Source organism: Apodemus sylvaticus, chromosome 18 (assembly GCF_947179515.1).
Source record: "Apodemus sylvaticus chromosome 18, mApoSyl1.1, whole genome shotgun sequence".
Taxonomy (NCBI): domain Eukaryota; kingdom Metazoa; phylum Chordata; class Mammalia; order Rodentia; family Muridae; genus Apodemus; species Apodemus sylvaticus.
Window position 1 is genome coordinate 18,423,545 of NC_067489.1, and position 14,373 is coordinate 18,437,917.

At 39.3% G+C, this 14,373-nt stretch overlaps 1 protein-coding gene across 1 annotated transcript; it reads right to left on the reverse strand.

The window, feature by feature from the left end:
* Positions 1 to 10,697: 10,697 nt before the first annotated feature.
* Positions 10,698 to 14,081, reverse strand: LOC127668379 (beta-defensin 38-like). Its single transcript, XM_052161942.1, has 2 exons — positions 14,024 to 14,081; positions 10,698 to 10,828 (listed from the first exon to the last, which is right to left on the reverse strand). The coding sequence occupies exons 1-2, from the start codon at positions 14,079 to 14,081 to the stop codon at positions 10,698 to 10,700; spliced, it is 189 nt and encodes a 62-aa protein (XP_052017902.1).
* Between the last annotated feature and the right edge of the window lie 292 nt (positions 14,082 to 14,373).

The window sequence follows — 14,373 nt, forward strand, 5'->3', positions numbered from 1 at the left end:
TGCTATAATTACATCTGTTTGATGAGCACACATCCCTCATTTTTATGGAAACCATCTTCTTAGGCATCTACTGTAGAAGTGAATATTGAAGTGAACAGTGGAAACATGACATTATCTCAAGAAGACAAAGAACAGAAATAAAGAGGTGTTAGAAACACTCCACTAAAGGCTCAAAGTACATTCGTGGGAAAGGCAGACTCAAGAGTAAACATAGGCTACATGTCAGAAAGAGAAAGCTGTGAAAAAGCTAAAGCCAATCCTTCTCAAGTTTTCCTTTCATTAGTTTACATGCAGTAGCACTTTCCCTTTACACACTTGAAAATTTGAAACAAAGCAAAGCAACAAGGTTTTTCATTGAAACCATGCCCAGCCCAAATATTAATATATTTTATTTGTGTTTATTTTGTTTTATTGTTGAGGATTTAATAATTCCTGTATTATATTTTTAAATTGTCGTTATTCTCTCTATACATACATATATAAATATATACATATACATACATATATAAATATATTCATATACTCAAACACACAAAAACACACACATGCACATATATGTATATATATGTATACATAATAATAATAATAATAATAATAATAATAATAATGCATTAGTATATGAATAAACTAGTTGAGTTAACTTAGTGTTACATGTAAGTGTATAATATCAGAGCTGACCAGTTGATATTAGATAATCATTTAAGGGGTATTTCCAATCTCCTAGTACTTATTATTATTAGGTGTATAGGTGGGCTTTGGGTCCTTCTTTGCTTAAATTTTGCCCAGTGTGGAATTCCAGTCTCTTGTATCTGCCTTCAGATCAATATGTATAACTCTTCACTCCTGCAACACCAAGTCTACTTACATGGTACCATACTTCCTATCATGATGATAATGGACTAAAAAGCTGAAACTGTAAAACAGCCTAAATAAAATATTGACATTTACATGAGTTGATCATGCATTACCACTGATCATGGTGTCTTTTCCAAGAATTAAAATTCTAACTATGACAGAGTTCATACCAGCAACTGACTGGGCTATTGTTGCAATAGGCCTGACCATGTTTTTGTTTAGAAGAATATGGACTTTGGCATTGTGGCTTAGAAAATTAGTTGAATGCTTTAAGATGGGACTTAGTGGACTATCCTAGTAGGAACATGGAAGTTAGTGTTGTTGAGGGCAGATTGGTCTGTGGAAGCCTGACTGAAGAGGTTTCTGAGAAGGATTTTGGTATGTGGCCCAGGGATTGTACTTGTGATACTTTGTTAAAGAACATGTCTGATTTTTGCACTTGTCCAAAGCATCTGCCTGAGGTTAAAGTGAAGAGATTTAGATTATTGGCAAGAGAAACCTAAAAACAACCTAGTTTAGTCTCTGTCCTGTGGCTCACTGTTATGAAGAGTATTTTGTTCTAGCCTAACAAGCTTAGAAAGAATAAATACAAAATATATGGTTCAACTATTAAAAGGGGCTTCAGGAAGTGGAATGGTGCTCAATCCTGTATTCAAGGATATTAAATGGAATTAAGGAAGTGATACCCTTGGGCAAGATTCCTCCTACCTAATCTTATCATTTATGTTCTTGCAGTTGATGAAGGACAGTTACAACATGTTGGACATTATTATGACCTGATTATTGTTTTCATTTGGAGATATAAGTTTGTATCTAATTGACAAGGATTGTATTTTGAGGGCTATTCTTGGTTGGTCTTCCTGTGTGGTTGCAATCTCCTTCAGCTTCTTCAATCCTTTCCTCAACTCTTCTATAGGAGTCCATGACCTCAGTCCAATGGTTAGCTGTAAGTATCTGCATCTGTCTCAGTCAGCTGCTGTTAGAGGACAACCTCTCTAGGTTGTCCTCTCAAAAGACAACCATGCTCAGCTTCTGTCTTCTCCCATCTTCATGGTGGGATTCATCATGATTTCCAGCAGTTTCTGCCCCCTGGCTGAAGAAGACGAGTCTTTGCAATATGATAAGGGCCTTCTATCTCTCACAGCATTCTCTAAGATAATATTTGGGTACTATGGCAGGCAGCAGCTTTTGGGATAGCCCCTGATCCAGTTGTTCAGGACCCACATGATGGTCAAGCTGCACATCTAGTACATATGTGTGGGGAGGCCTAGGTCTAGCCCATGTATGTTCTTTGGTTGGTGATTCAGACTCTGAGAGTCCCAAGGGTCCAGGTTAGTTGACTGTTGGTCTTCCTGTGGAGCTCCTGTCCCCTTCTGCCCCACAATCTTTTCTTCTATTCTTCCATAATAGTCCCCAAGCACCACCCACAGTTTGGCTGTGGGTGTCTGTATCTGTTTGAGTCAGTTGCTGGGTGGAGCCTGTCATAGGACAGCGTGCTCCTGTCTGCAAGCATAAGAGTATCATTAATAGTGTCAGAGATTGGTGCTTCCCCTGGGCCGGGTCTCAAGTTGTGTTGGTTGTTTTTTTTTTTCTTTAATTTGTGCTCTCTTTTATTACTCTCTTTCTTTCTCTCTTTTGTTCTTTCTTTCTTTCTTTTTTTATTAATATTTTTATTTTCTATATTCTTTGTTTACATTCCAAAAGATTTCCCTTTTACCGGATCCCCCCTCCCCATATGTCCCATAAATCTTCTTCTCTCCATCCATTCTCCTATTAGCTCCCTCCTTTTCTTCTCTGTCCTTATATTCCCCTCCAATGCTAGATCAATCCTTTCCAGGATCAGGACCTTCTCTATACTTCTTCATGGGAGTCATTTGTTATGCGATTTGTGCCTTGGGTATTCAGGGCTTCTGGGCTAATTAATATCCACTTAATAGAGATTGCATTCCATGTGTATTCTTTTTTTTATGACATTTTTTTTATTCGATGTTGAGAAAGAAATTAGGGAAATGACCCCCTTCACAATAGCCACAAACAGTATAAAGTATCTTGGGGTGACTCTTACCAAACATGTGAAAGATCTTTATGACAAGAACTTCAAGACTCTGAAGAAGGAAATGGAAGAAGACCTCAAAAAATGGGAAAACCTCCCATGCTCATGGATCGGTAGAATCAATATAGTTAAAATGGCCATTTTGCCAAAAGCAATATACAGATTTAATGCAATACCCATCAAAATCCCAACTCAATTCTTCACAGAGTTAGAAAGAGCAATTATGAAATTCATCTAGAATAACAAAAAGCCCAGGATAGCTAAAACTATTCTCAGCGACAAAAGAAATTCTGGGGGAATCAGTATCCCTGACCTCAAGCAATACTACAGAGCAATAGTGCTAAAAACTGCATGTTATTGGTACAGTGACAGGCAGGCAGATCAATGGAACAGGATTGAAGATCCAGAAATGAACCCACACACCTATGGCCACTTGATCCTCGACAAAGAGGCTGAAAACATCCAATGGAAAAAAGATAGCCTTGTCAACAAATGGTGCTGGTTCAACTGGAGGTCAGCATGCAGAAGAATGCGAATTGATCCATCCTTGTCTCCTTGTACTAAACTCAAATCCAAAAGGATCAAGGACCTCCACATAAAGCCAGACACTCTGAAGCTAATAGAAAAGAAACTGGGGAAGACCCTTGAGGACATCGGTACAGGGAGAAAGTTTCTGAACAGAACACCAATAGCGTATGCTCTAAGATCAAGAATTGACAAATGGGACCTCATAAAATTACAAAGTTTCTGCAAGGCAAAGGACACCATCAAGAGGACAAATCGGCAACCAACAAATTGGGAAAAGATCTTCACCAACCCTACATCAGATAGAGGGCTTAATATCCAATATATATAAAGAACTCAAGAAGTTGGACTCCAGAAAACCAAACAACCCTATTAAAAAATGGGGTACAGAGTTAAACAAAGAATTCTTAACTGAAGAACTTTGGATGGCGGAGAAGCATCTTAAAAATGCTCAACTTCATTAGTCATTAGGGAAATGCAAATCAAAACAACCCTGAGATTTCACCTTACACCAGTCAGAATGGCTAAGATTAAAAATTCAGGAGACAGCAGGTGTTGGAGAGGGTGTGGAGAAAGAGGAACACTCCTCCACTGCTGGTGGGTTTGCAAATTGGTACAACCACTGTGGAAATCAGTCTGGCGGTTCCCCCGAAAACTGGGCACCTCACTTCCAGAAGATCCTGCTATACCACTCCTGGGCATATACCCAGAGTATTCCCCACCATGTAATAAGGATACATGCTCTACTATGTTCATAGCAGCCCTATTTATAATTGCCAGATGCTGGAAAGAACCCAGGTATCCCTCAACAGAAGAGTGGATGCAAAAATCTGGTATATCTACACAATTGGGTACTATTCAGCCATTAGAAACAATGAATTCATGATATTCTTAGGCAAATGGATGGAGCTAGAGAACATCATACTAAGCCAGGTAACCCAGACTCAAAAGTCGAATCATGGTATGCACTCACTAATAAGTGGATATTAACCTAGAAAACTGGTATACCCAAAACATAATCCACACATCAAATGAGGTACAAGAAGAAAGGAGGAGTGGCCCCTTGTTCTGAAAGACTCAGTGAAGCAGTATTTGGCAAAACCAGAACGGGGAAGCGGGAAGGGGTGGGTGGGAGGACAGGGGGAAAGAAGGGGGCTTATGGGACCTTCGGGGAGTGGGGGGCTAGAAAAGAGGAAATCATTTGAAATGTAAATAAAAAATATAATGAATAAACAAAAAAGAATAAAAGTGCTATGAATAGTTGAATAGCCTTTGTGAGATGTCGGAGCATCTTTTGGGTATATGCCCAGGTGCCTGGGGCCAGCCCTCGTTGTTCTTTGTTATTGTTGGTTTTTCTAGAGGCAGTTGTTCCACTTCCTGGTCTGTCCTCCAAAAACCTCCTCCTTCCCCCTCCCCTTTGCCTTAAAGAGGGTGCTCCTCAACCCACCCACCTATCCACTCCAGGCTCACCAATCCAGCATCCCTTTTGATAGCACAACAAGGAAGCATCCCTTCCACAGGGCCTAATACCTCTCCTCCCATTGATGCCAGATATGGCAGTCCTCTGTTACATATGTAGTGGGAGCCATGGACGCATCCATGTATACTCTTTGGTTGTTTAATCCCTGGGAGCTCTGTGGGTTCCAGTAGGTTAATATTGTTGCTCTTTCTATGGGGTTTCAATTCCCTTCAACTCCTTCAGTCCTTCCCTAACTCTTCCCTTAAGGTCCCTAGCCTCAGCCTAGTGGTGGCTGTGTACTTCATCTGTCTTAGTCACGTGCTGGCAGAACTTCTCAGTGGATAGCCATACCAGACTCCTGTCTGTAAGCACTTCTTGTTAGCAATAGTGTAGAAGTTTTGTGTCTGCAGTTGGGATGGATCCAAAGGTGGAGTGATCTCTGGATGACCTGTCTTTTGATCTCTAGTCCATTTTTTGTCCCTGAGTTTTCTTTAGACAGGAACAATTTTGGGTTAAAATATTTGAGATGTGTGGGTGGCCCCATCACTCTATTGGGTGACATGTCTAATTACTAGAGAGGGTCTCTTCAGGTTCTATCTCCCATATATTGTGTATTTCAGCTAATGCCATCTGGTTTGGGTCCTGGGGTATTCCTCTTGCATCCCTGGCATCTGGGACTTTCTAGTGATTTCCCTCATTCCCTACCTCCAAATGCTACTTATATTTATTCATTCTCTTGGCCCTCTGGTCTTCTCTCCTGTCTCTTCTCATACCTGGTCCTGCCCCCTTTTTCCCTGCCCCTTCCCTCTCTCACCCAGTTCCCTGGCTCCCTCTGCCTCCTGTGATTACTTTGTTCCCCCTTCTAAGTAGGATTTAACCTTCTAGACTTTGGCCTTTCTTTTTGTTAAGATTCATATGCTCTGTGAGTTGTATCATGGGTATTCTGAACTTTTGGACTAATATCCACATATCAGTGAGTACATACTATGAATGTCCTTTTGGGTCTAGGTTACCGCACTCAAGTTCCATTCATTTCTCTACAAAATTCATGAAGTCATTTTTAATAGCTGAATATTATTCCAATATGTAAATGTACCACATCTTCTGTATCCATTCTTCCATTGAGGGACGTCTGGGTTGCTTCCATCTTCTAACTATTATAAATAAGGCTGTTATGAGCATAGTGGAGCATGTGTCCTTATATGTTGGAGCATCTTTTGGGCATATGTCCAGGAGTGGTATAGCTGGGTCCTCAAGTAGAACTATTTCTAATTTTCTGAGGAACTGAGAGATTAATTTCCAAAGTGGTTGTACCAGTTTGCAGTCCTACCAGCAATGGAGGAGTGTTCCTCTTTTTCCACATCCTCACCAGCATGTGCTGCTACTTGAGTTTTTGATCTTAGCCATTCTGATTTGTATAGGGTGGAATCTCAGGGTCATTTTGATTTGTGTTTTCATGATGACTAAGGATACTGAACAATTCTTTAGGTGCTTGGGGACCATTCAAGATTCCTCAGTTGGGAATTATTTGTTTAGCCCTGTATCCTATTTTTTTAGTTGGGTTATTTGGTTTTCTGGAGTCTAACTTTCAGAGTTCTTATTTTATTTTGGATATTAGCCTTCTATCAGATGTAGGGTTGGTATAGCTCTTTCCCCAGTCTATAGGTTTCCCCAATCTGTAGGTTGACATTTTGTCCTGTTGACAGTTTCCTTTGCCTTATTGAAGCTTTTCAGTTTCATGAGTTCCCACTTATCAATTCTTGATCTTAGAGCCTGAGTTATTGGTGTTCTGTTCAAGAAAATTTCCCTTGTGCAGATGTGTTTCAGGCTCATTCCCACTTTCTCTTCTGTTAGATTCAGCGTATTTGGTTTTATGTTGAGGTCCTTGATCCACTTAGACTTGAGCTTTGTACAAGAAAATAAATATGGATAAATTTTCATTCTTCCACACGCAGACTGCCAGTTAGACCTGCACCATTTATTGAAGATGCTTTCTTTTTTTCCCACTGTATGGCTTTGGTTTCTTTGTCAAAGATCAAGTGGCCATAAGTGTATGGGTTTATTTCTGGGTCTTCAATTTTATTCCATTGATCTACCTGCCTTTTTCTGTACCAATAAAATGTGGTTTCTATCACTATTGCTCTGTAGTTTAGCTTGAGGTCAGGGATAGTGATGTCTCCAGAAGTTCTTTTATTGTTAAAAATTGTTTTCACTATCCTGGGTCTTTTGTTTTTCCAGATGAAGTTGAGAATTGTTCTTTCTATGAGTGAAGAACTGTTTTGGAATCTTGAAGGCGATTGCATTGAATCTGTAGAATGCTTTTCGTAGGATGACCATTTTTATTATGTTAATCCTACCAATCCATGAGCATGGGAGATCTTTACAACTTCTGAGGCCTTCTTTGATTTCTTTTTTCAGGGATCTGAAGTTCTAGCCCTACAGATCTTTTATTTTTTTGGTCAAAGTTACACCAAGTTATTTTATACTATTTGTGACTATTGTGAAGGGTGTGGTTTCCATTAATTCTTTCTCAACCCATGTGTCCTTTGTATAAAGAAAACCTACTGATTTGTTTGAATTAATTTTATATCCAGCCACTTTGCTGAAGTTATTAGCTGTAGTTCTATGGTAGATTTTTTTGGGGGGTGGATCACTTATGTATACTATCACATCATCTATAAATAGTGATACCTTGACTTTTTCTTTCCAACTCATATCCCTTTGATCTCCCTTTGTTATTTTATTGTTCTAGTTAGAACTGTAAGTACTATATTAAATAGGGAGAGAGTGGGCAGCCTTGTCTTGTCCCTGATATTAGTGGGATTGCTTCTATTTTCTTTCCATTTAATTTGATGATGGCTGTTGGTTTGCTATATATCTTCTATTATGTTTAGGTACCTTCCATGAATTCCTGATCTTTCTAGGACTTTTAACATGAAGGCATGTTGTATTTTTTGAAGGGTTTTACAGTATTTTATGAGATGTTCATGTGGGGTTTCCCTTTGAGTTTGTTTATATAGGGTATTATGTTAATGAATTTTTGTATATTCAACCATCCCTGCATCTCTGGGATGAAGCCTACTTGTTCATGATGAATAAGTGTTTTGATGTGTTCTTGGATTTGGTTTGCTAGGATTTTATTGAGAATTTTTGCTTCAATAGCGAAATTGGTAAGTGAAATAGTGAAATCATAAGTGAAATTGGTCTTGAAGTTCTCTTTTTTTTGGAGTCTTTGTGTGCTTTAGGTATCAGAGTAACTAGGAATTAGGTAGTGTTCTTTCTGGTTCTATTTTGTGGAAAAATTTGAGGAGTGATGGTGTTAGCTCTTTTTTTAAAATATTATTTTAAAATATTTTTATTTTCTATATTCTTTGTTTACATTCCAAATGATTTCTCCTTTCCCAGATCTGCCCCCCCCCATATGTCCCATAAACCTTCTTCTCTCTACCCATTCTCAACATCATTAATCATTCTATTTCTAATGGCTATTCAGCCATTAGAAACAATGAATTTATGAAATTCTTAGGGAAATGGATGGAGCTAGAGAATATCATACTAAGTGAGGTAACCCAGACTCAAAAGGTGAATCATGGTATGCACTCACTAATAAGTGGATATTAACCTAGAAAACTGGAATACCCAAAACATAATCCACACATCAAATGAGGTACAAGAAGAAAGGAGGAGTGGCCCCTGGTTCTGGAAAGACTCAGTGAAACAGTATTCAGCCAAACCAGAACGGGGAAGTGGGAAGGGGTGGGCGGGAGGACAGGGGAAGAGAAGGGGGTTTGCGGGACTTTCGGGGAGTGGGGGGCTAGAAAAGGGGAAATCATTTGAAATGTAAATAAATTATATCGAATAAAAAAAAAGATCAATAATGGCATGCACTCATTGATAAGTGGGTATTAGCCTAGAAACTTTGAATACCCAAGACATAATCCACAAATTAAATGAAGTCCAAAAACAATGGAGGAGTGGACCCTGGTTCTAGAAAGACTCAGTACAAGAATATAGGGGAATTCCAGAACAGGGAAGTGGGAAGGGGTGGATGGAAGAGCAGGGGAGGGAAGATGGTTTATCAGACTTGTGGGGAGTGGGGACCCAGAAAAGGGGAAATTATTGGAAATGTAAATAAAACATATATCAATAAAAAAAAGAATGGATCAATTCACATTCTTCTGCATGCTGACCTCCAATTGAACCAGCACCATTTGTTGAACAGGCTATCTTTTTTTCCACTGGATGTTTTTGGATACTTTGTCGAAGATCATGTGACTATAGGTGCATGGGTTCATTTCTGGGACTTCAATTCTATTCCATTGGTCCACTTGCCTGTCACTGTGCCAATACCATGAAGTTTTTAACACTATTGCTCTGTAGTATTGCTTGAAGTCAGGGATACTGATTCCCCCTGAATTTCTTTTGTTGTTGAGAATAGTTTTAGCTATCCTGGGTTTTTTGTTATTCTAGATGAATTTGAGAATTGCCTTTTCTAATTCTGTTAAGAACTGAGTTGGGATTTTGATGGGGATTGTGTTGAATCTGTACATTGCTTTTGCCAAGATGGCCATTTTAACTGTATTAATCCTGTAAATCCACAAGCATGGCAGATTTTTCCATTTTCTGAGGTCTTCTTCAATTTCCTTCTTCAGTGACCTGAAGTTCTTGTCGTATAGATCTTTCACTTGTTTGCTTAGAGTCACACCAAGATACTTTATATTGTTTGTGGCTATTGTGAAGGGTGTCATTTCCCTAACTTCTTTCTCAGCCTGCTTATCCTTAGAGTATAGGAAGGCAACTGATTTTCTTCAGTTGATTTTATAACCAGTCACTTTGCTGAAGTTGTTTATCAGCTATAGGAGTTCTCTGGTGGAGGTTTTCAGGTCACTTAAGTAAACTATCATGTCATCTGCAAATAGTGATAATTTGACTTCTTCCTTTCCAATTTGTATCCCCTTATGTTGTCTAATTGCTCTAGCTAGAAGTTCAAGTAGTATATTGAAAAGATATATAGAGAGAGTACAGCCTTGAATACTTTGATCCTTCTTAGAATGGGGAACAAAGTACCCATTGGAGTAAATACAGATACAAAGTTTGACACAGAGACTGAAGGAAAGGCCATTCAGAGCCTGCCCCACCTGGGGATCCATCCCATATTCAGTTACCCAACCCAGGCACTATTGTAGATGTCAAGAAGTACTTTCTGACATGAGTCTGATATAGCTGTCTCCTGGGGCGCTTTGTCTGAGCCTGACAAAGACAGAGGCAGATGCTTACATATAACCTTTGGGCTTAGCATGGGTTTCCCTATAGAGGAGATAAAGATCTGAAGGAAATTAGGGGTTTGCAACTTCATTAGAAGAACTATAATATCAAACAAGCATACCTCCAAGAGCTTTCCAGGAACTAAACAACCATCCAAAGAGTACACATGGAGGGACCCATGGCTCCAGCCGCAAATGTAGCAGAGCATGGCCTTGTCAGACATCAATGAGAGGAGAGGCCCTTGGACCTGTAAATGCTGGTTGCCCTAGTGCAGGGGATTTCCATCACAGGGAATCAGAAGTGGGTGGGTTAGTGAGCGGGGGGGGGGGGGTGAGGTTGTGGGTTATGGGGGTGTGGGGAGTGGGGGTGTGGGGCGTAGGGAGGGGGAATGGGATAGGGGGTTTTCGGAAGGGAAAAAAGGAAAATGGATAACATTCCAAATATAAATAAAGAAAATATCTAGAAAAAAAGAAGCAACACCTCAGTGTGTTTATTTTTTTAAAGCATTGATTCCATATTTTTTATGTGACTTCTAGTATATTAATAGCATTTTTGACAACACTTGCCTTTTCCTTTATAACAGGAGCCAACAAAATTATACAACCATGGACATTCAAAGTAGTGACTGAAACCTTTTCTTTGGATACATTCTGTTTTATCACGGCCAAAAGCTGTTAGAAAGAAAAGAACAGAAAAACCTTAGTCTCTTGGCTATCACTGTGGTCACATTTAGCACTCTGATGATCATATAAGAGTTCAATACAAAGTACATACAAAAGAAATAATTTTATAACTTGTATCCTGGACATGTAATAAAATATGAGATGTCTTGAACTAACACACCAGGGAGAGTCCCACAGCTAAATATCCACATAGATTGTGGTTTTTACATTAGAAAACAATTGTAGAATACTTTCTTTTCTATTCATTTTGAGACAGGGTATCACTCTATAAGCCTCACTGGCTTGGAATTCATTATGTATTTCAGGATGGCTTTGACTCATCCTCTTAGATGTTGGGATTATAGGAAGAACCATGATCTCTGGCTGTAGAAAATTCTCATCACCACAAACTCTTCAGTGGGACTGTGATGCTATGGTGGTGGGAGGAAAGGGAGTGGCGCTCGACTTTCCCATCCCAGAACTTCCTCAAAGATGCATCACAGCTTAACCCATCTACTTCCTAACACTAAACCCATCTTTTTGAGTTCTGTATCATAGCTTTTCTCTACATTTTGGGGGTTCTGTCTTTCTTGTGTATGATTGTTGAAAGAGCAATGCTCTAAATCTAACATTGATCTCTATAATGATCATCCCTAATTAGACCCTTCAGAGGTTACCATATCCAGATTTTGTTTCCTTTTATGGAGCTGGTGGATGCTGGCATGACTCTAAGAGGATGCTTTGTGTATTCTATGTTCCCTGGTGAAATACTTGCACTAGGATGAGCAATAGAGATCAAGTTTTGAAAGCATATTGCTGAGTTTGTTTTACTTAATGGCATCATTAATCTGTATATATACATATATGTATATATGTTTCTCCTCTTTAATGTTGATAAATTTTAATTGTTTTAAATTATTGGCTTGACAGAGTTTCAAGAGTCACTTGGAAAAAGGGCCTCCGTTATGTCTGTTGAGATTATCTTGGTTGTGTTAATCAGTGTGAGATAATCCATTTTAACTGTGCATTGGACGATTCTCAGGCACGCATCATGGATCATATAAATGGAGAAAATGAGGAATAATGAACTCCTTCGTTGCTCTCTGATTTTGGACTATGGCTTATTGAAGTTTCTTTTTTAGTTTCTATGGAAAAATATCCTGAGAAAAGCAACTTATGAGAGAAAGGGCTTAGTTCATAATTACATGTTACAATTTATTAGTACAAAAATATCAAGGTGGCAGGAAGTTGAAGAAATTAGTTGTCATAACCACAATCAAAAGAAGAGAGGAGAGAGAAGAGGGACAGAGAGAGACAGAGAGAGAGAGAAAGAGAGAGAGAGAGAGAGAGAGAGAGAGAGAGAGAGAGAGAGAGAGAGAGAGAGAGACAGAGACAGGGACAGAGACAGAGACAGAGAGACAAAGAGAGAGAGAGGGAGGGAGGGAGAGAGAGAGAGAGAGAGAGAGAGAGAGAGAGAGAGAGAGACGGACAGACAGACAGACAGACAGACAGAATACATACACTTTGAGAGACAAACAAATAGGAGAGTACAGTCAGAGAGACAGAGTGAGAGAGAGAGAGAGAGAGAGAGAGAGGGAGACAGCAAGCAAGGGAGAGAGTAAGACAGTGAGATAGTTACTATTAGCAAGATAGATAGATGATAGATAGATGATAGATAGATACATGATAGATAGATGATAGATAGATAGATGATAGATAAATAGATGATAGATAGGTAGATAGATAGGTAGATAGATGGACGAATAGATAGATGATAGATGGATGGATAGATGGATAGATAGATAGATAGATAGATAGATAGATAGAGAACTTGCATGCCACTGCTTAGTTCCCTTTCTGCAGTCTTTTACAGTTCAGGCCGTAAACCCTGGAGATGGTGACAATTTTTGATGGGCAGGTCTTCTTACTTCAGTTAATGCAACAAAGACAATCACCTATAGATAACCTAGACAATACCTAATTGATATTCTTTTCACATGCCATTATAGATTGTGTCAAGTAGACAACATTATCCATTATGTGGATACAGTGTGACTACCTACTTTAGTTCCCATTGCCCTGGCTTCCCTGCCACAGTGTATCATGTACTAAACTGGGAGATAAAATAAACTTTTTTCCATTTGTTGTTTTTTCAGACTATCATATCACATCAGAAAACTAAACCAAGGCAATGGCTAAGCAGAAGAGGTTTAATAGAATAGGTCTATTTTAGAGCCAAGGAGAGACTGAGAACTCAGTTCACTCAATGCCTCCCTGATATAACAGATGACAAATGTGTCCCTTGTCTTCACAGATTAGAAAATCCAGAAAAGCAATGCCTGGACCATGATGGAATCTCCTGCCCTTGTTTTGATTCTCATTCTTCTTAAGTATACCTCTGGCTGATCATCTCCTTCTGCTAATCTGTAGAATGAAATTCTGGCTTTTAACTTTACTAGACTGGGCTAATCAGAAGAAAGAATTAGCAATGGTCTTTGTGTGAAGTAATTCAGTTATATTAGGAGTTCAAGATTTTGCTATGCAGTGATGATGGTTCAGTTGATCCCTCATCCCCTGGATTGGGCTCTTGACCTACTGAACATAAGTTATGTGATTAGAGTAGACTTTGTATCCAAGAAATAGTCATATGGCTTCCTTTTATTCACAGGGGCACTGTGAGGAATAATATAAAATGAGAGTACTTGTACTTCATTCTAAGTCTCTGCTTCTTACAAACGACCTTTCAAGACATGCATCATCTGTCTTGAACTTACCTAATCTAAAACATCAAGTTCATACTCCCCATTATCCAAGTGTATTGCAGTCATGTGTTAAATGGGCCTGTGAAAGGCACTAAAGGAGCAGGTGCCTGACTCTTGATAGAAATCTGGCTTCTTGGTGAGATCTGCCTTCCTGGGGATAAGAAAGAATGGTTTCTACAAAGAATATTTCCTAGATGACCATGACAAGACGGTGGTTGAAGATCTTGAGAAATCTCTATTTCTAGCTCTTCATTCTGGACAAGCTCATTGCCCTGATACCTGGGCCACAGAATGAAGTCCCTGATGGCTGTTGGCTGCAGGGTGTTGACCCTAGGAATTCTCTCCTGCTGATTGCTCCTCAGACCCAAAATTCATTTATCACCAGTTCTTTGAGCCAGTGTACTCATGTCTGGTCAGGAGTTCAGCAGGTCTTGGTACTTACCTTGGTTGCTCTGGAAGAAATACATAGAGAGGATCAGCAGCAGAAAGCAGATCTTCATGATTCCTGCACACGGAGCTGATTAAAGACAAGGCCAGAGCTGGCCTAAGAGAGTCAGGAATAAGTAACTTCTGAGAGGAGACATAAGGAGGAGTTGCAATCTAGAGTAACTGTCCAATAGCTGAGCTTCAGTATGTATCCTGAGGAAACTCAAATCCTGAGGGCATTCTGTCTCTGTTGCCTGGGCTTTTGCTTTTCTACTGAAAATGCTAAGTGCCACTTGTCTAAGCAGGACTCATAAATTCTCCATAGGAAACTCAGACAACTTTTTAAAACTATGTATTTAAACTTAT